The sequence below is a fragment of the Excalfactoria chinensis genome, unplaced genomic scaffold (genome assembly GCF_039878825.1).
Source record: "Excalfactoria chinensis isolate bCotChi1 unplaced genomic scaffold, bCotChi1.hap2 Scaffold_85, whole genome shotgun sequence".
In the NCBI taxonomy this organism is placed as follows: domain Eukaryota; kingdom Metazoa; phylum Chordata; class Aves; order Galliformes; family Phasianidae; genus Excalfactoria; species Excalfactoria chinensis.
In genome coordinates, this window is record NW_027315717.1 from 1,450,368 (window position 1) to 1,472,293 (window position 21,926).

The following is a 21,926-nucleotide window of genomic DNA, read 5'->3' on the forward strand; positions in this document are numbered from 1 at the left end:
TTGAGAATGTCACTGAGAGATCTGCCCCAGTGTGAGATGGCTGTGCATGGCAGGGGTTGTTGGATGGTCTGGGCAGCTACTTGGAACAGTGGGCACCACCAGGGCTTTGGAACTTCATCTCCGAGCAACTGCAGGATCCTGAGAAACTGGTAGAATATTGGGGGAAGGTCTGCTGTGGCCCTGGTAATCCACAAGAGGCACAAGTGACTGCAGTGAGCCAGGGCCTGGCCCACACCTAGTGAGCTGTGTTCAACATTATTCAGCATACTCAAGGGGAAGAGAGTTGGATCTGCTGACAGTGCTGCAGCTTCTGCAACTCCTGGCATAGACCCTGCAGCAGCTCCAAGTTTTTACTACACATCCTGCAGTTGCTCCAGGCTCTGGACAGATCCTGCTGTCACTCCATCCCTCATAATGAGCTCCGCAGTCACTCCTCGTACAGGTCCTGAAGCTGTTCCAAGTATTGCGATAATAAAATGAAACAAATTCCTCCCAAGGGAGGTGCACTGTGCCAAGAGGTACAGCCCTTTGGTCAGTCCAAACACTTCAATGAGCCCAGTGGCTGCTCCAACTTCAGACACAGGTCCTGTGGTGATTCCAGCTCTGGCAATGAGCTCTGCAGTTGCTCCAGCTCCTTCAACAGCCCAACAGTCACTTAAGCGCCTACAATGAACCATGCAGCTGTTAAAACCCCTGAAACAAGTCCGGGACTTGCAAACAGATATGCATACATATTAGTATTAGACTGGACATATGAAGGAACTTTTTTTTCTCAGAGAGTGGTCAAGCAATTCAATAGCCTGCCCAGGGAAGTGGTGGAGTCGCTATCCCTGAAAGTTTTCAAGGAGAGTCTGGATAGGGAGCTAGGAGATAAGGTTTAGGGCTTTTTTTAGGTATGGTAAAGGGAGGACGGTTGGATTAGATGATCTTATAGGTCCTTTCCAACTTTGTTATTCTATGATTCTATGATTCTAGTATCTATGCATAACAGTTTGCAAATAAATATATTAAATATATGTGAAAATATGCTTTATATAAACATGTTTATATATTTGTGTATAGATATATATATATGTCATAAGTGTTAACTTTTTCTATTTCTCAGTCACAGTAAATAGCTTTAACCCAAAAAAATCTACACTGCAGCAATGGCCTGAGTTGCCTACAGATCTGCTTGGGACTCTTGAAGCTGACCCCGTCACTCAGTAAAAGCAACAAAAGATCTTGTGGCCTTCTCAGGGAGCTGCTCCTGAGGTATATTCCTTACACCAGCTTTGGAAGAGGCCTCCAGTTCTCTGGTCCTGCTCTGAAGGGGCCCTTTTATTACGGCAGTGCCAGCACGGAGACCAGCTCTGACACAGCCGTTCATATTGCCGGCTACTGACTGCAGCCCCAGAGTGCTGCTGTAGAGAGAAAAGGACTGTCGTGAGAAACACAAAACCTTCAGGACAGAAGAAATGAAAGGACTTGAGAGCATTGTGGCAGTGTAAAGAGAGCAGGAATGAAAAGAGCACGTTGTGCTGCTGTCAGTGGCTGTACCTCCACCAGACCCAGACAAAGTAGGAAGAGAGAAGAGCTAAGGAAAAGTCTGCTTTGAAAGCTTTTTATTTATCTCTTAACCTATTCAGGGAAACTGGTTCCATGTTTACATGAGCTCTTGGAGTGAGAAAATGGAGATTAGGTAGGAAAGAAGTGAAAAAAAAATATTTTATTTAAAAGTTCAATAACATTTTTTTGCGGGTTACTATATCACGCAAAATCATACTATCAAAGAAGCAGAAATGTCATGGTTTTGTGCTGTTGCTGTCAATATTCTACATCACGACATCATGTGCAGTATGAATCACTAACTGAGGGTACAAATAATGGCAAACGGGTTTGGTGGTATAAGAAAGTGTAGTTGTTAATGGCATACAGAAGTGTAACAGAGGGTATGCGGAAGTGTAACAGAAGTGTAACATAAAGAACCATCACTGGGAATTGCGTGAGGAAGATGTGAACTTTATTGAAGCTAGAATACTGTGTACTGCAACACCTTCCTGAGAGAGTGCTTGATCTCCCTGTTCCTCATGCTGTAGATAATAGGATTCAGCGTTGGAGGAACCACTGAGTACAGAAGTGCCACTGTCAGATCCAGGAGTGGGGAGGAAATGGAGGGGGGCTTAAGGTAGGCAAAAAAGGCAGTGCTGAGAAACAGGGAGACCACGGCCAGGTGAGGGAGGCACGTGGAGAAGGCTTTGTGCCGTCCCTGCTCAGAGGGCATCCGCAGCACAGTCTTGAAGATCTGCACATAGGACACAACTATGTAGACAAAGCACCCAAAGCCTAAACTGCCAATAAAAATGATAAGCACAACTTCCCTGAAGTAGGAGTCTGAGCAGGACAGCTTGAGGATCTGGGGGATTTCACAGAAAAACTGGTTGACAACATTGCCGTGGCAGAGAGGCAGTGAAAACGTACTGGCAGTGTGCAGAAGGGAACTGAGAACCCCAGCGCCCCAGGCAGCTGCTGCCATGGTGGCACAAGCTCTGCTGTCCATCAAGGTCCCGTAGTGCAGGGGCTTGCAGATGGCAATGTAGCGGTCATAGGACATGATGGTGAGAAGGGAAAGCTCTGCTGAGAAGAAGAAGACAAAGAAAAAGATCTGTGCAGCACATCCTGCGTAGGAGATAGCCCTGGTGTCCCAGAGGGCGTTGGCCATGGCTTTGGGGAGAGTGGTGGAGATGCAGCCCAGGTCGAGGAGGGCCAGGTTGAGGAGGAAGAAGTTCATGGGGGTGTGCAGGCGGCGGTCGCAGGCTACGGCTGTGCTGATGAGGCCGTTGCCCAGGAGGGCAGCCAGGTAGATGCCCAGCAAGAGCCAGAAGTGCAGGAGCTGCAGCTGCCGCGTGTCTGCCAACGGCAGCAGGAGGAACTCACTGTTGGAGCTGCTGTTGGGCATCTGCTTTTCTTCCTTGGCTTGAATTCCTGTTCAGAGTGCAGAATATAAGGAAAAGTTCAAACCATTATCAGAGACACTCTTTCTGCTGTATTATGAAATCTTTTAATTCTCCTATGACATTGTTCATTTAGCACCACAACTTTAATTTAATTTCATGAAGTTCAACATTCCATAAGCAGAAGAAGCATATGGAGTTGTAGCCTTCCTATCATCTTCTAATCTTATCCTATCTCTGTGGTTATTCTCATCTGTTTCTTGTCTCATATCTTTTCCCACACAGCTCTTAGAGCCCCCAAACCCAACCTCTGTTCCTTCCAATATTTATAAGATAAACATGCCTGTTTGCAAGATAAGTGCATTATTCTTGTCAAGAGGAAATGATAATAATTTCAACTAGTTCCACCCTTTGAGAGAGAAGAAGCTGAAGCACAGCACATGTGACTGCTCTCAAAACAAACAATAGACTGAAGAGAATTTCAGGAATCTCAGAGCTGTGTCCAGATTAGGCAGCCCATTTTAGATTTCTACCTATAATCCTTCTTGCCTTCCCTAAGAACAGGAGATGGAAAGTCCCTGTCTAGGCTAGGCTGTCCTCTTGCAAAGAACTCTTAGAAACATTCAGTTGTGCAGTGGAGCTGTGATCCCCCTGCCCCAGGCAGCAGCTGTGGCAGCACAAGCCCTGCCGGGGGGCTCCTTCACCCCACACGTGACCCCGAAGCACCCTGGACAGATCCCCGGGCAGGCTGAGTGCTGAGCCTGGCAGGCGGCAGAGTCCCATAGCCGGCACACAGCCCCTGGGGCACAGCAGGGACCCTGCTCTGCAGGACAGCCCTGGGCACCCGCCTGCAGCCCCACATGCACAGCCTGCAGCCGTGCTGGGACATGCAGCCCTCAGGGCTGTGCTCTGATGCTGAAGCACGGAAGCCCTCAGCTTGAGCAGAAGGCTTTTTCCACAATAAAGAATCATGCAGTGCCTGCAGCCAGATCTGCTATGGGATGTCACAGTTATAGTTAACCCTCTATGAATAGCGTCTGTATGGCCTGAAGTGAGACTTACCGTGTCATTGTCTGTCAGCAATGCTCCTGCAGCATGTTCCGAGCCTGCTCACTGCATACACATCCTGGAAGCTCTCTCCCCTTTCTCTCCTCTCCTTCTGACACCTGAAGGCTGTGCTGTGCACGAGATCTGCTCCTGGGCACAGCTGTCTCTGCAGCACCATCCTCTTTTATGAGCTCCCTGTGTCCCAGGAGCCCAGCCCAGCTCAGCACACCTGAGGATTTGAGTTTCTCTTCCTCAGTGCTTCCTCTGGAGATTTCCCTGGGGCTCCTGAGATGAATGTTCCTGATAGACAGCAGGGTCATCTCTGAAAAAGGCTCTTGGATGTCAGATAAACTGGACAGACTGATTCCAGAAGCATGGTTTGGAGTTGAGGAAACAACCTCTCTAACCTGGAGTTAGGTTTTAATGCAGGAATGCATGTATTCGGCACAGGATGCAAAGGGGATCAGTTCTTCCTTGCACACCAGCAAGCAGAAGTGTTACTTATTTTAATGTCAGGATGATCCACATTCAGCAGATCTCCTGGAACTCATCTACATATTCATTATTTTCCAGGAACTCATTTACGTTCTGTTCCTCCCTCTGGCACATGCGCTGTTTGTAGCTGGGTTCTTCCTGCAGTGGTCGTGGGGATGAAATCAGACATCTTCCTTGCAAACACTCAATGTCTTCCTCATTCGGTCCCTTTTACCCCATCATGTTTGATAGAAGTAGTCTGGTTCTGTCTTGCTTTTTCAATTTAGGGTGCAGGATGCTATTCCTTTAATGTAACTGCTCATCCTACCTGTTTATGGGCCCATATACCTGTCTTCTACCTTTGAGGCTAACTCTTTTACTGTATCAGGTTGTCCTAACAGATTGTGTTTGCCTAGCAGGAGTGTAAATGCCTCACCTGGAAAGCTCTGCTCCTGGCCCTTAATAAAAAAGACACACAGACAAGGACAGGGAATCTCTGACTCCCCCTTTGCAGGGCTGTCATTCAGATGAGGCAATCAGTGCAGGTGTCTCATGTGCAGATGTAAAACACTGGGGTTGAAAGCAGATTCACTTCCCCACAGACCCATGGGAAATGGGACTCCTCTTGCTTTGGAGCAGATGATAACAAGGGGTTGCCTGTATGCATGAGCCCCTGGTCTGAATCCTTGGTCTTTCTACAGCTGGAAGTTACTTGCTCACATACAGACACTCGATGGGCAGAAGGTGCCTGTGGTGCTCATAGATGTGTTTAGCAGTGCCAGCAAGCTGTGGTAGATGACATCTAAGAGAGTCACCACCTTCCTGAGCATCAGCTGGAAGCCAGACGAGGCATGGGAGTATTCTTGGCCATCCTAAATGACTACATCTCTTCGAGTAATGGGCACCTGAGAGTACAGCGTTATTCAGCTGACCAAATGGATGAGCTCACCAGAAGAAGAGACAGATCTTTCTCTGTTCCCCATCTATTGCAAATTCCAGAGCTTAAAGCATTTCAAAGCTGTGACACACCTTCATTCTCTCACTGGTGACACCTTTCTTTGTTCTGGGCTCACGTTTGAATGGCATTTCCATGGGGCCTCCAACACACTCCCAGCCAGCTGACAAATGCAGTTGAGGACCTTCAGGAAAGCCAAGCCTTGGTAGTGTCAGTGCTCACTGAACAACTGTGAGCCCCACAGTGTGTCTCATACCTGTGTGCCACCTTCTGAACACCAGTACCATGGTGTAGATGCGAGGCCCAGCCAGGCTATATGCTTCTGGAATGGGATGCTTTCTGAAGAGTCTTTACACCAATGAGAAGACCACAGGCATTCACTCAGTGCACTCAAAATTTCTGTGCATTTGCTGGCCTAGGGTCTGGTTTGGCTCACGGAGACACTGTGGGATGGTTCCCACCTCTGAACTGTAGCAAATGGGGTACGGACTCTTTATGACGGGTGGCCAAGGAAGATGAGGAAAGGCTGCTGCCCTCTGTGAGAGTGCACTGAGCTCTGCCTGGGGATGGCAGAGGAGCCAGCTGAGAACTGATGGAAAGGGCTCAGAGAGAGCAGCAGATTCTGTTCCTTGCTTCCTGATCAGGAAGAACAAGAGGAGGGAGACAGGCAGGTAGCTCAGTTACAGCTGGGATGGCATTGTTTTCTTCAGACTGTCTGCTCTGGTGCAGTGTTTTGGTTCTAGGAGAAAAGCATTGATAACACTCTGATGTTTACAGCTGCTGCTAAGCAGTGTTGTACAGAGCCAGTGCCATGTTCAGTGGAGTGCCCAAGGAACTGAGGGGAACAGACTGAGGACAGCTGTCTTAAAGCGACCAAAGGGACGTTCCTCTCCATCTGTCAACAAGCAGAAGGCGTACTGAAAGGGGTGTGAGATAATTTCACTCTCTCTTCTGCTGCTCAGGAGCCAGCTGGCCATCAGTCTGGTGATGCTGAGCATGTGCATGTGAATCAGTTGTAATGTACTATACCATATATCTGGATATATAGTCATGACGATTACATCTCTCCTTTCATCTCTCTTAGTAAATAGCTTCATGTCAACTCACAAGTTGTACTTTTTTTCCCCCAGTTCCCTTCCCCATCCCACTGGGAAGTGGGCAGTGCACAAAGCACTGTGTGCTACTGAGCCACATGTTGGGTTCAACAACCACCATCATTTTGGTGCCCGATGTGGGGCTCCAAGGGACATCTGTCCAGAGCTAGTTAACACAGAGCTTTGTAGGAGCTGGAGAATTTGCTGGCCATGATGCTGATTGTTTCCTTATTTGTGAAGCTTGTTGAGTCTTCTCATGAAGCTGCATTGTACAATTCCTTGCTTGCTGCTTGTTTTCCCTGCTGCACTGTTTGTCAACTCTGGGGGCTGGATTTGGGTATGCTGTTTGACCTTGGTTTATATCATGATAAAATAGGCAGCTGACAAAGTGAAGTTTTGAGGACATCCAGCTCTGCGATCATCTTTGAGTTTTGGAAGCAATACTGTCGATATGATTAGGAATTACACCCCTTTTGTTGTCCCCTCAGGGAGCCCAGCAATAGAGGTAAGAAGGGCGGACACTTTCCAGCAGTCACTCAGCCTCCCTCTTGCTTCTTGCCCTGAAGCTCCAGATCTATTTCCAATAGCTCCTGAGGATTTTGACTATCCGTGGGATTCCCAAACCAGCACACTCCTATTGCTATGTGTTGTTAATCTGTTCCAGGTTATGTTTCAGATTAAATAATTATTCAAGAAGATCACTGAGAGATCTACCTCAAGGTGAGACGGCTCAGCATGGCAGGGGGTGTGGGCAGCAGATGGTCTGGGTGGGATGGTCTTGGCAGCAGCCTGGAGCAGTGGGCACACCCAGGGCTTTGGAACTTCATCTCCAAGTAACTGCAGGATCCTGAGAAACTGGTAGAATATTGGGAGAAGGTCTGCTGTGGCCCTGGTAATCCCAAAGAGGCACAAATGACTGCAGTGTGCCAGGGCCTGGCCCACACCTATTGAGCTGTTTTCGACACTCTTCAGCATCCTCAAGTGAAAGAGAGTTGGATCTGCTGACAGTGCTGGAGCCTCTGCAACTCCTGGCACAAACCCTGCAGCAGCTCCAAGTTTTTGCTGCATGTCCTGCGGTTGCTCCAAGCTCTGGAATGGTTCCACTGTCACTCCACCCCTCATAAAGAGCTCTGCAGTCAGTCCTGCTACAGGTCCTGTAGCTGTTCCAAGTACTGCTATAGCAAAATGAAACAAATTCCTCCCAGAGGAGGTGCGCTGTGCCAGCAGGTACAGCCCTGTGTTCGCTCCAACCCCTCAAATCAGCCTTGTGGCTGCTCCAAATTCTGTCACAGGTTCTGTGGTGATTCCAGATATGACAATGAGATGCGCTTCTGCAACAGCCCAACAGCTGCTCCAGCTCCTACATTGAACCCTGTGGCTGTTAAAACCCCTGCAACAGGTCCTGCAGTTGCAAACTTATATGCATATAGTTTAGTATCTATGCATATATGTTTGCAACAGCATATATTGTGTATATGTGAAAATATACCATATATATAACGTGTGTGTGTGCAAATACATATATATATGTACTTGTCATAATGATTACGCTTTTTTTATTCTCTGTCTCAGTATATAGCTTTACTTCAGCCCACACATTCTAAAGCGCAGCAATGCCCCGAGTCGCTTACAGATCTCCTTGGGACTCCTGAAACTGACCCAGTCACTCAGGGAAGAGTACCAGAGGATCTCCAGGTCTTCTCGTGGAGCAGCTCCTGAGGTACATTCCTTACACCAGCTCTGGAAGAGGCCTCCAGTTCTCTGCTCCTGCTCTGAAGGGGTCCTCTTGTTATGGCAGAGCCAGCAAGGAGACCAGCTCTGACACAGCCTTTCATATTGGCGGCTACTGACTGCAGCCCTGGAGTGCTGCTGTAGAGACAACAGGACTGTCATGAAACACACAAGACCTTCAGGCCTGCACAAATGAGAGGACTTATTAAGAGCACTGTGGCAGTGTAAAGAGAGCAGGAATGAAAAGAGCACGTTGTGCTGCTGTCAGTGGCTGTACCTCACCCAGACCCAGACAAAGTAGGAAGAGAGAAGAGCTAAGGAAAAGTCTATTTTGAAAGCTTTTTAGGAATATTTTAACCTATTCAGGGAACCTGATTCAATGTTTACATGAGCTCTTGGAGTGAGAAAATGGAAATCAGGTAGGAAAGAAGTGAAATAACTTTTTATTTATATGTTCGATACCATTTTTTTTCGCGGATAGCTATAGCACACACAAGCAATCAAAGATGCATAAAACATAAAGAACCAGCACTGGGAATCATGTGAGGAAGATGTGCACTTTATGTAAGCTGGAGGAGTGCTTACTGCAACACCTTCCTGAGAGCGTGCTTGATCTCCCTGTTCCTCATGCTGTAGATAATAGGGTTCAGCGTTGGAGGAACCACTGAGTACAGAAGTGCCACTGTCAGATCCAGGAGTGGGGAGGAAATGGAGGGGGGCTTAAGGTAGGCAAAAAAGGCAGTGATGAGAAATAGGGAGACCACCGCCAGGTGAGGGAGGCACGTGGAGAAGGCTTTGTGCCGTCCCTGCTCAGAGGGCATCTTCAGCACGGCCATGAAGATCTGCCCATAGGACACAACTATGAAAACAAAGCAGCCAAAGACTAAACTGACACTAAAGATGATAAGCACAACTTCCCTGAGATTTGATTCTGAGCAGGAGAGCTTGAGGATCTGGGGGATTTCACAGAAAAACTGGTTGACAACATTGCCGTGGCAGAGAGGCAGTGAAAACGTACTGGCAGTGTGCAGCAGGGAATAGAGAAGCCCAGCGCCCCAGGCAGCTGCTGCCATGGTGGCACAAGCTCTGCTGTCCATCAAGGTCCCGTAGTGCAGGGGCTTGCAGATGGCAACGTAGCGGTCATAGGACATGATGGTGAGAAGGGAAAACTCTGCTGAGAGGAAGAAGACAAAGAAAAAAATCTGTGCAGCACATCCTGCGTAGGAGATGGCCCTGGTGTCCCAGAGGGCATTGGCCATGGCTTTGGGGAGAGTGGTGGAGATGCAGCCCAGGTCGAGGAGGGCCAGGTTGAGCAGGAAGAAGTACATGGGGGTGTGCAGGCGGCGGTCGCAGGCTACGGCTGTGCTGATGAGGCCGTTGCCCAGGAGGGCAGCCAGGTAGATGCCCAGCAAGAGCCAGAAGTGCAGGAGCTGCAGCTGCCGCGTGTCTGCCAACGGCAGCAGGAGGAACTCGCTGATGGAGCTGCTGTTGGGCATCTGCTGTTCCTGGGCTTGGAGTCCTGTTCAGAGTGCAGAAGATAATGACAAGTCCAGACCATTCTCAGAGACACTCCTCCTGCTTTAGTATATTATTGGATTACAAGAAAAGCTGTTCAGAGCAGCAGCTGTGGAGCAAGATAAACAGCAGTATATAAGTTCTCATTTCCCTTTGAAAAATGGTCATTTAACTCCAGAACTTTTATTTATTTTCATGAGTTTCACCATCTCTTAAGGAGTAGAATATTACGGAGCTCTGACTTCTCATATTCTAATCATATCCCAGCCTCCTGGCTATTTTCCTCTTTACTGCAGCTGTTCTTTATAACCCCAGCCCCAGCCTCAGTGCACTTCGAAATGTCTTAGGGATGTCTCCCTCCTTGCAGGAGAAGTCATCTATTAATGTCTGCAGAAAGCAATGATACATTAAAGTGATTGTTTCCTTTTAGAAAGGAGAGGCTGAAAGCACATTCTGTGTTTTCACCTTGTTCTCTGACTGTCCACAAAAACACCAACTGACTGCAGAAATATTTGGCAGTAACGTAGCTTTGTTAAATTAGACATCCCCTTTAGATTTTTGCCCCAGTCCTTTCTGACTTCCCTCAGAACAGGAAATGTAAAAACCATGCCTTGGCTCTCCTCTGGCAAAATACAGAATCACAGAATGACCCGGGTTGGAAGGGACCTCAAGGATCATGTAGTTCCAACCCCCCTGCCTAGCAGGGCCACCAAACATACGCCTTTACTAGATCAGGTTGCCCAGAGCCCCATCCAACCTGGTCTTGAACAACTCCAAGGACGGGAAAATACACTCAGAAACATTCAGTTGTGCAGTGGAGCTGTGATCTCCCTGCCCTAGGCAGCAGCTGTGGCAGCAGAAGCCCTGATGGGGAACTCCTTCCACCCACACATCATCCCCTGAACAGCAGGGACCCTTCGCTGCAGGACAGCCCTGGGCACCTGCATGCAGCCCCGTCTGCACAGTCTGCAGCCGTGCTGGGACACGCAGCCCTCAGGGCTGTGCTTTCATACTGCAGAATGGAAACCCTCAGCTAAAACAGAAGTCTTTTTCCCCTGAAAAGAAACATGCAGTGCATGAAGCCAGTTCTGCTTCAGAACTATCCGCATTTAGTCCCGATTTTAGTTAACCCTCTATGAATAGCATCTACAAGGTCTGCAGTGAGACTTACCATGTCGTGATCTGTGAGCAATGCTCCTGCACTGAGCTCACATCCCGCTCTGACCGATCACATCCTGCAAGCTCTCTCCCCTTTCTCTCCTCTCTTTCTGTCACCTGCAGGCTGTGCTGTGCACAAGAGCTGCTCCTGGGCACAGCTGTCTCTCTGCAGCTCTGCCCACTTTTATGATCTCCCTGAGTCCCAGAAGCCCAGCCCAGCAGAATAGGATGACATTTTCATCCTTCCCACTCGTCTCCCCTGAGATATCCCTGGGTCCTGATGGCCAACAGCTCCTGAAAGTCAACAGCATCATGACTGTGTCTAACTCATTTCTTGTACAAATATTCCCTGTGACAGACAAACCTCAATAGATGCAGCTTGGACATGGCATGCAGTTGACCACTGTGTTTTAGTGTTCATTCAATTGAAACACTTTTCCTGCTTTTGTTGGCCAAAACCAAAAGGAATTCTTTCATGGACCATGTGCCTCTGGTTCTCTGTGGAAAGCTAGTTGGAGCTGGTGCATATGAATTTTAACACTGAGCGGGTGAATGCAGAGGAGAAGATTGATGTGAAAAAAAAGAGATGCAAGTCCCATGGGGCCAATGTGAGTAGAAATAGGGTGGGGAGGTTGAGGAGGACATTTACCCACACAGTAACAGAATAGAACTCATTGGGAACATTCCAGATTGATACCAGTTGCACAGTGCTGCTTTAATGACTTGTTTAAACTCAAATATAAATAAATAAACAATAAACGACTGCTGGCTTCGGCCACTTTAAGCTCTCTCCATATTGCTCTCTATTTTGCTGTACAGGTTCTGAATACCTTAAGATGATGACAGGAAGGCACAGGGCTCAGGAGGCTCTTCAGGTGATAATGGGCCCCAGGCGATACTTGATGACAAGTCCGTCAATCGCCAGTGCAGAGAGAAGTTTGCACAGAGTGCTCAACAAGACAAAGGCAGAAGTAACAGTGAACTTTCTTGGAGTATTAATGGGCCACTGAGGAGGACACTAACAAGCAAGCTTCCCCAGGGACTTGTTAGAGCAGATAATTGGAAGCCATGACTACAGGCAGGCAAAGGCACTGGCATGGTGGCTCTGATGCTGAGAAACCCCTGCTTTTTCTTATGAAGCAGAAAGGCCAAGCCCTGATCCCCAGACCCTTGGTAGAGAGAACCTCATGCTGACTAAAGATCCTTCCTGGGGCAGGGGGTTGGAGGTCAGTATGATTTTAAATGAAAGACATGGGACAGAAGATCCCAGGCTCTGCATGGGCTGCAGGGACACTGTGAGGTTCATGTCTTATGTTTGTCCTGTGTCTCATGGCAGGCTGTGGGATGTGAGAAGGGCCCAGTCTGAACAAGCAGTCAATCCCAATGAAACTCTGAACTTCAGCTCTCTCAGTTCCAGTGCCTTCCTTTGCACACCCTACCTTGGTTTAATGTCCTTTATGTTCTGTGGTGCCCAGAAGAGCACCCAGTGCTCCAGGTGAGGCTGCAGCAGTGCAGAGCAGACAGGGACAATCCTTTCCCTCACTCACCTGGTAATACCTTGCTTGATGCACTCCAATGGACCGCTGAGCTTCCTGGCTGCCTGGGCACACTGCTGACTCACGTTCAATTTGATGCTGACCAGGACCCCCAATCCTTTTCAGTCAGACCACTCTCTAGTGTCCCATATCTAGTCAGTGTGTATGTCCAGGGTTGCTCCTACCCAGGTGCACAATCAGGCACTTGTTCTTGTTATGCTTTATGCACTTGGTGCTTAGGAACAACTGGTACCCACTTCTCTGACTTGTCCACATCTCTCTGCAAGTCCTCTCCACCCTCACTGGACACAACAGCACCTCCAATCAGCAAATTTGCTCAGAACATCTCCAAGTCCTGCATGCAGGTCATCCACCAATACATGAAAGAGAAGTGGCCCTAAAATGGAGCCCTGGGGAACCCAGATAGTGACCATCTACCTGCCCGATGGATCCCATTGACTGTAAACCTTTGGGCCTGACCTGTTGGCCAACTGATCACCCACTACGTTCTGTTTCTGTCTAGCTGCATGCAGGACATTCTGTCTAGAAGGATGCGGTGAGAAATAGTATCAAAAGCTCTACTGAATTCCTCAAGGATTTCATCCATTTTCAACTGGCTTCCCTTGATCATCCAATTTGCTAACTGTTGTAGATGCTAACGAGGCTGAACCTTGTAGTACAAGCATATAGGCGGTAGCGGGGCTTTTTCGGGATGTGACGGTGATAGTAATCCAGCCTCTTCCGTCTCAAGCCCTGTGAATTACATTGGCGCGCATTTCAAACATGTGCCCTAGGGGGCATAGACGAAGTAGTAAGGTATATAAGGTATTGATTACTCCTAATAAACGCCATTTTGCCACGTTTCTTGATGAGTCACGGTGGTCTTTTGGCTCTGGCAGAGGTTTTGCAAGAAGCTGGGAAATTGGGGGTTTCCGAGTCACGGCAACATATGGTGCCTCGTGTGAGGAACCCCTAAATTCCTAGGCATTTTTCTATTTTTACTTCTATTCTTACTTCTTCTTCATTACTCTATAGGGTGTACAGAGGGGACGGCTGTGCACCCCTAAAACCAGCTCGGGGGGACGACGAGGTGCTTTTAGCTTATCAGGTTCAACGGGGGGACGACGGGGGACCTGTTTCCTTTTTCTTCTTTCTTTTTCAGAGCAAGAATCCGCTGCGTGGCGAGCGGGGGCGTGGCGAGCGGCGGCGATATTCCGCGGTAGGAAACCTGAGTGAGCAACGGGAGCGGGAATCGTGGAGCAGAGTATTAAGGCAGTGAGTCAGGCAGCTGCCGAGCTTGTGACCTGGGCCGTGATCCTGGGTGCTCTTGGAGCACTTGTTGAATCGTGTTTGTTAGTTGGGCTTGTGTTTGACCCGGAGCAGCCGGGAGGGCGGCCGGGAAAAGCGGCTGAGGACGGTAGGACCCAGGAGAGCCGTCTGGGGAGGCGGCGGAGAGATGGGACGGGGTCCGGGAGAAGCGGAGAAGAAAAAGTTAAAAGATGGCGAATTCCAATCGGCCACACCCCCTCTCAACCGCCAAGTGGACACTTCAGCCCCATATCCTTTGTCATTGGGGGGGGGAGTGCGGGCGCGCGGCTAATTTGAGCGGTTGGGGAAGTAGGCGTGTTCCAGACCCGGGGGGGGGAAGTAGGCGTGTTCCAGACCCGGGGGGGACGCAAACATGGCGCCGTCTGGGGGGGGGAATGGAAGTAGATGGAAGTATGGTGCCATTTTCAGTGTGCCGCCCGCAGAGTAGCCCGGTCCAGCAAGTTTTGGCCGGTGGGCCGGCTTTGGGTCAGGGGGGGCGGCGGCGCGGCTGTGGGCAGCGACGGGATAGCCCGCCGCCATCGAGATCGCCGGAGGGCGTGGAGTGGAACCATGGCACCGTCCTATGGGATGGAGGGTACCGGCGTGATACCGCCTTGGGAGGCGTGGAGTGCAATCGTGGCACCACCTGCACAGAGCCAGGGGGGCGGCGGGCGCGCGGTGCGGTCCCTTCCAACTCGCACAATACTATGATACTATGATCTGCCTCTTCTGCTGTGAGCTCATCCATTTGGTGAGTAGAATAACAGTACCTGATACATGGGGACAGTGTCTCTGCTCTGCTCAGCTTGCAGGCGGAATGGTGAGGAGGGTTGCTCTCATGTCAGTGCAGACAAACTCACTTTCTATTAAACCTTTTATCCTCTGTACACTATTCCACTATTTGTACCTTCATTTACACTTCCACATACCCTCAAGTACACTTCCATATGCCACTAACAATTTCACGTTCTTATATCATCAAAACAGTTTGTGAAACAATACAGCTCTTCAGTTCCCATAAACACCCTTAATACCATACAACTTTCCCTTAACCATAAACTTATAAACACTTTGCCACAGAAGCAGCAGTGATTGAACCACATCCCTCACACACTTCCTCGCAAGCAGTACATAGTACTACATAAATGGGTTGACACTCATTTGACGGTTGGAACATACACCTCTCCTTGGGACCCTCTTCCTAAACTCTAGAGTACAAACTCACGTCTTCTTACATATAAGCAGAAAGTACATATGTGTAGACAGACAACCAGAGTCTTTCACTTCATCCATCTTCGGCCATTTCCCTCTCAAGAGGGAGGAACTGTGGATCGGGGCTCCACACTCACCCCTGAGCCATGCTGTGTCTCACTCAAACCACAGGTACTCTGACATTTAGATCAAAAACCATGGTTTATTCATAATACACAATGCTGACAACATCTTTTAGCTGGAATCTTAATAACGCTCATACCCTTCTAGACCAGTTGCAAACTTTAAGGTGTTTCCCAGTCAGCTTGACCTGTAATGATTAGATAGACAGTTATGAACACTTACAGCAGATAATAATAATGGCCATACAACCTATAAGCCCCATGATTACAGCAAGGAGAACCCAGGTTACCATTTCACAAGATATCAACTTTATCCCAGTCCTGTAGGAGAGACCAACCTAGGTCTGTCAACTTGCCAACCTGTTGGCGAACATGAAGATAAAAGGTCAGTGGGCACTGAAAAGCAGCCATACACCAATATGGTTAATTATTGCTGTGTCCATTTATTGACCAAAAAGCCATACTTTTATACCAGACAGACAAGGGCTTCCAAAAATCACACAGACTAATTGAAGGAAAGCTACTGCAATAACAACCCTAAAACCCCCCTTCAAAGCTGCAAGCCATTCATTCTCATCCTAGAGGCGTCCTTGGTTCTCATGCTGTTTATCCTGCTCCACAGCTGCTGCTCTGTGAACTGCTTATCTTGATCCATGGCTGCTGCTCTGTAAAATTATTCTTGTATTACAACAATTCCACCTAATTTATTTATTTATTTATTTATTTATTTATTTTTATTAATTAGCAAGCTACTGCCTATAGAATAACAACGCTACTTATATTATTAACATAAGCATTTTAACTCAGTCAAGGCCTTGACTGACAGTACTCTAAAAGTGAAAAAAGCAACAAGTCAAACACAGCATAACAACATTACTGTTAAGCCCACTAAAAAGAACAAACATGTTTGCTCTGCAACCTAAGTTTCTTCAACCTGGAAATAAATCCATGAGGGTCCCATTGTGTTAATCTGTATCTAGTTAGGAAAATTCTTCAACATTCATCTACTCTGTTATATTGATTTTTATTGACCACTAAAATTTGTGCAACAAATGCTTTTAGGATGCTAATAACCATGTATTTGGGCTAATAATGATTATAATAATGATTAATGATCGTGCAGCTTTATGAAGTAGCATGTCAAATAGAACCAATATCAGAGGACAAATGTGCTAGAGTGTCACTAGGGGCATTATTACTTATTGACCCTTGAGAAACAGCAAACCGGGTTGGTGGTGGATGCGACAGGCAGTGCCAGCAGGGTGTCCCCTGCTTCAAAGTGCACCTTTCCTCTCTCACCCATCACAGATTCTCTCCTGCTTTAAGGTATTGTAGGATTTCTTCCAGTTGTGCACCATATCCTCTTGGCCAGTGCGTGATACAGAGCCCAAGTGGAACACCTGCTTGGAAAACAAATTAAACTATCAAATTTAGCTGTCTTAGCGTGCACCTTGGCCTCAAATGATGCATGGTCATATCTTAAAACTTTTGATTAGTAGGGTAAAAGAGAGGTATTCATTCTGTGAGACAGGGTCATCTCTTTGCCTGGGATTCCTTTCCAGGTTTTGTTTTGCAAATCAGTAGAAGTTAATTAATAGACTAATAACATCATAACCGAGCATTACTAATATACTAAAAGAGCTATTCCCATAGATTCTAGCGCTGATCACATCAAATTCTGTTTAATATGCATTTGATCTTTTACTAAAATAGAAGAAGCACACAACAACCTGGATAATGCCTAAAATTCTAATTCTTGAGACTGCACTGGTAACACAGAATATCACACAATATGTCAAACCATTACTAAGATTATCTATAACACCTCAAGTTTCAAAGCAATACCTCTAGGCAAGAGACACACAGTTCTAGTTACTAGAAAGGCTGGATGCTAAGTCCAGTCCTAATGACTCCCATTTACTTTCAAAAGCACCTTTTGGGTGAGCGATGGGACTGCCCTGGCCACACTTTGCCAATCAGAAGGGATTTTGAGCTTCTCCTGTATCATATCCAATAGGGCTTTTCATGTGGGACATTCCAAGCCTGAAGCAGCTATTTCGGCGGCACCTGAACAGGGGCAAAACTATATTGAGCATGGGGAGGGGGAGATGTTGTAGGCGTTACCGAGGATTCGGGATGTGATGTTGTAGGACCCCCCCCCACTGTTCCGTCCCCTACCTTGTGATGATACTGAAGTCCATCTTTGATTCTGTCTTCAGTGAAAAAGCTCTCCCTCAGGAATCCCAGTCCCTGGTGCTTAGTGAGAGGTTCTGGGGAATGGAAGACTTCTCTTTAGTCAGGAAAAATGTAGACCGTGAGCAACTAGGCCACACTGATGTTCATTAATCCGTGGGACCTGATGGGGTGCATCCATGGGTGCTGAGGGAGCTGGCAGAAGTGATTGCTGAACCACTCGCTATCATCTTTGAGAGGTCTTGGGGAATGGGGGAGGTGCCTGAAGACTGGAGGATAGCCAGTGTCACTCTGGTCTTCAAAAAGAGAAAGAAGAAAGATCTGGGCAATTGCAGGCCAGGCAGCCTCACCTCTGTCCCTGGAAAGGTGATGGAACAGCTGGTACTGGATGCCATCTCCAGACAACTGGGAGAAAAGGAGGATATCAGGAGTAGTCAGCATGGGTTCACAATGGGGAGGTCATGCTCAATCAACTTGGTAGCCATCTGTGACACTTTCACTGGCTGGGTGGATGGGGGGAGAGCGGTGGATGTTGTCTACCTTGATTTCAGCAAGACATTTGATACTGTCTCCCAGGACATCCTTTGAACAAAGCTGAAGAAGTGTGGGATAGATGAGTGAACTGTGAGGTGAGTTGAGAACTGGCTGACTGGCAGAGAGCAGAGGGTTGTCGTTGGTGGTGCGGTGTCTGGCTGGAGGCTTTTAACTAGCGGCGTCCCTTAGGGGTCTGTGCTGGGTCCGGTCTTGTTCAACATCTTCATCAACGACCTTCACGAGGGAATAGTGACCACCCTCAGCAAGTTTGAGGATGACACGAATTTGGGACGATTGGCTGACACACATGAAGGCTGTGCTGCCATTCAGCAAGACCTGGACAGGCTGGAGAGATGGGCAGTAAGAAACCGGATGAGGTTTAACAAAAGCAAGTGTAGAGTCTTGCACCTAGGAAGAAATAATTGCATGCACCAGTACAGGCTGCGGGAAGACCTGCTGGAGAGGAGCTCTGATGAGAGGGATCTGGGCGTCCTGGTGAATGACAGGTTGGCCATGAGGCAGCCTGTGCACTTGTAGCCAAAAAAGGCCAATGGCATTCTGGGATGCATGAAAAAGAGCATGGCCAGTAGGTCAAGGGAGGTGATCCTCCCCCTCTTCTCTGCTCTGGTGAGGCCTCATCTGGAATATTGTGTCCAGGTCTGGGCTCCCCAGTACAAAAAAGACAGGGATCTCTTGGAAAGAGTCCAGTGGAAGGCCACAAAGATGGTGAAGGGCCTGGGGCATCTCCCTTATGAAGAGAGACTTAGGGAACTGGGACTGTTTAGCCTTGAGAAAAAAAGGCTGAGAGGGGATTTGATTCAGGTTTATAAATACCTGAAGTGTGGGAACCATAGTGAAGAGGCTGGTCTCTTTTCAGTAGTGCGTGGGGACCGGACTAGGGGAAATGGGCTGAAACTTCAGCATAGGAAGTTCCAAATGAAGGTGTGCAAGAACTTCTTTATGGTGAGGGTGACAGAGCACTGGAACAGGCTGCCCAGGGAGGCAGTGGAGTCTCCTTCTCTGGAGATATTCAAGACCCGCCTGGACGCCTACCTGTGCGACGTGGTGTACGGAGCTGCTTTGGCAGGGGGGTTGGACTCGATGATCTCTAGAGGTCCCTTCCAACCCCTACAATTATGTGATTCTGTGATCTTGATGGGGGGATTGTGTGCACCCTCAGTAAGTTCGCAGACAACACCAACTAGGGAGGGAGTGTTGATCTGCCTAAGGGGAGAAGGGCACTACAGAGGGACCATAGACTCAGTCGATGGGCCAAGGTTTACGGCATGAGTTTCAACAGGGCCAAGTGTCGGGTCCTGCATTTTGGTCACAACAACCCCAGGCAACCCTACAGGCTTGGGGAGGTGTGTCTGGCAAAGCTGCCTGCTGGAAAGGGACCTTGGTGTGATGATGGACAGTCAGCTGAATATGAGCCAGAAGTGTGCCCAGGTGGCCAAGAGGGCCAATGGCATCCTGGCTTGGGTCAGGAATGGTGTGGTGAGCAGGACTAAGGAAGTCATCCTGCCCCTGTACTCGGCATTGGTGAGGCCTCACCTCGAGTACTGTGTCCAGTTTTGGGCACCTCAGTACAAAAAAGACATAGAGGTAATGAAGCAGGTCCAGAGAAGGGCAAAGAGGCTTGTGAAGGGCTTAGAAAATCAACCCTATGTGGTGAGGCTGAGGAAGCTGGGGCTGTTTAGTCTGGGGAAGAGGAGGCTGAGGGGAGACCTTATCGCTCCCTTCCAGTACCTGAAAGGTTCTTACAGTGAGAGCGGGTAACGTCTCTTCTCACTAGTGACAAGTTACAGGAGGAGGGGAAATGGCCACAAGTTGCACCAAGGTAAGTTTAGGTTGGGCATTAAGAAACAGTTCTTTACAGAAAGGATAGTTAAACACTAGAATAGGCTCCCTAGGGAGGTGGTAGTCTCTGGATGTGTTTAAGAGCCATTTGGATGTGGTGCTCAGAGATATGACTTAGCAGAGGGTTGTTAGAGTTAGGGTACTATGGTTAGGCTGTGGTTGGACTTGATGATCTTCAAGGTCTCTTCCAAACTGGGTAATTCTATGATTCTATGATAGTTGATATGATTAGTAATGACACCCTTTACTTTGTGCCCTCAGGGAGCCTGGCTATGGAGGTGAGAAGGGAGGACACTTCCATAGAATCCTAGAATCACAAGGTTGGAAAGGACCTACAAGATCATCCAGTCCACTTTCCAGCAGTCCCAAAGCCTCCCTCTCACTTCTTCTTTCCCTGGAGCTCCAGAGCTAGTTGCTCTAGCTCCTGAGGATTTTGACTATCTGTGGGATGCTCAAACCAGCATGCTCCCACTGGTATGTGTCCTTAATGTGTTTCAGGTTATGTCTCAGATTAAACAGTTATTCAAGAATGTCCCTGAGAGATCTGCCCCAAGGTGATTCCTGTGGTGATTCCAGCTCTGGCGGTGAGCTCTGCAGTTGCTCCAATTCCTGCAACAGCCCAACAGCTGCTCCAGCTCCTGCAGTTAACCCCTTGGCTGTCAAAACCCCTGCAAAAGGTCCTGGATGTGTAAACAGATATGCATATCTATTGGTATCTATGCATACGTTTGTAACTGCCTATATGGTATGTATGTGAAAATATACTATATGTATCATATATGTATACATGCATAGGTCATAATTATTATCCTTTTCTTTTTCTCTGTCTTAGTAAATAGCTTTAACCGAGAAAATTCTAAACCACTGCACTGCCCTGAGTCCCTTACAGATCTCCTTGAAACTCTTGAATCTGTCCAGGTCATGCAGTGAAGAGCACCAGAAAATCTCAAGGTCATCTCAGGGAGCAGCTCCTGAGGTATATTCCTTACACCAGCTTTGGAAGAGGCCTCCAGTTCTCTGGTCCTGCTCTGAAGAGGCCCTCTTGTTATGGCAGTGCCTGCAAGGAGACCAGCTCTGACACAGCTGTTCATATTGCCGGCTACTGACTGCAGCACAGCAGTGCTGCTGTAGAGACAATAGGACTGTTGTCAGACACACAAGACCTTCAGGCCTGCACAAAGGAGAGGACTCAAGTCCTCAGTGCATTGTGGCAGTGTAACGAGAGCAGGAATGGAATGATGTGCAATTTATGAAAGCTGGAATAGTGCTTATTGCAACAATCTGCTGAGAGCGTGCTTGATCTCCCTGTTTCTCATGCTGTAGACAATAGGGTTAACTGTTGGAGGAGCCACTGAGTAGAGAAGTGCCACTGTCAGATGAGGAGCTTAAAAAGAAACCAGCAAGTTTCAAGGAACGTAATGGTCCTTAGTCCTCTATGCGATGCTCTTAAGATGGAGGGACCAGGAAAAGAATAAAGGAGAGATTAAGGAGTAAAGTTGAAAAAACAAAACAAAACAAAAACAAACAAACAAACAAAAACCAAAAACCAAAGGGGTTTGCTGTGACCTGGCATGTGCTAGCCCTGAGCTCTGGGAGAGGGCAAAGGGCAGAGGGTGAGCAGATAGTTTTAACAAAGAGAAAACACAGTGGCAACAATCTGTGGAGGAAGGGTAATTTACTAAATGTAACCAAATCAAACAAAACAAGAGAGAGAAGAGTACCCAAAACAGGAGTCAAACCACGATAGTGTGAGGGCATCACGTGCTTTTCCCTGCGGGGAGCTGAGACAGCCAGAGTCAGAGAGCAGCTGGGGTACGGTCCGGAGTGCAGCGATAGAATGTAAGGGCACGGGAGATATACGTTGGGTGCCATCAAGAAAAATTAAGCCAGAGGTTGGTGGTGAAAAAGAAATTGTCAGGGAATTAACAAGAGCTGAGTATCCTCTTCTAGGACCTCTTGATCGGACGCCCAAGGAATCCTGAACTGACGGAGCGCAGAAGAACTTCCTTGTGGATACTGAAGAAAAAGAAACCTAAGATCCCAGAGAAACAATCCCTGCTGCCTACAAGAACTACCATGTTAATGCTGTTGTGTCTTTTGTCTCTGTGTTGGTCACCAGTGGGGGGTGTTCATTTGATTCAACAACCTGGGAATTTGTGGGTTACTTGGGCCAAACAAACAGGGCGAAGGGACAGGGATCGGAGAGATATATCTGGAACAACTTCACTGCAAAGGCACTACTGCCAGGTATATTC

The 21,926-nt window shown here is 48.0% G+C and overlaps 1 protein-coding gene across 1 annotated transcript in view; it reads right to left on the minus strand.

Moving 5' to 3' along the window:
* Window positions 1-2,011: 2,011 nt before the first annotated feature.
* The window catches only part of LOC140265414 (olfactory receptor 14J1-like), a 31,672-nt gene continuing 11,757 nt past the window's right edge, over window positions 2,012-21,926 (minus strand). Inside the window, exon 2 of the mRNA XM_072361336.1 lies at window positions 2,012-2,807. Within this exon, the coding sequence (XP_072217437.1) occupies window positions 2,012-2,807 (796 nt within the window). The remainder of the gene's footprint in view (window positions 2,808-21,926) is intronic.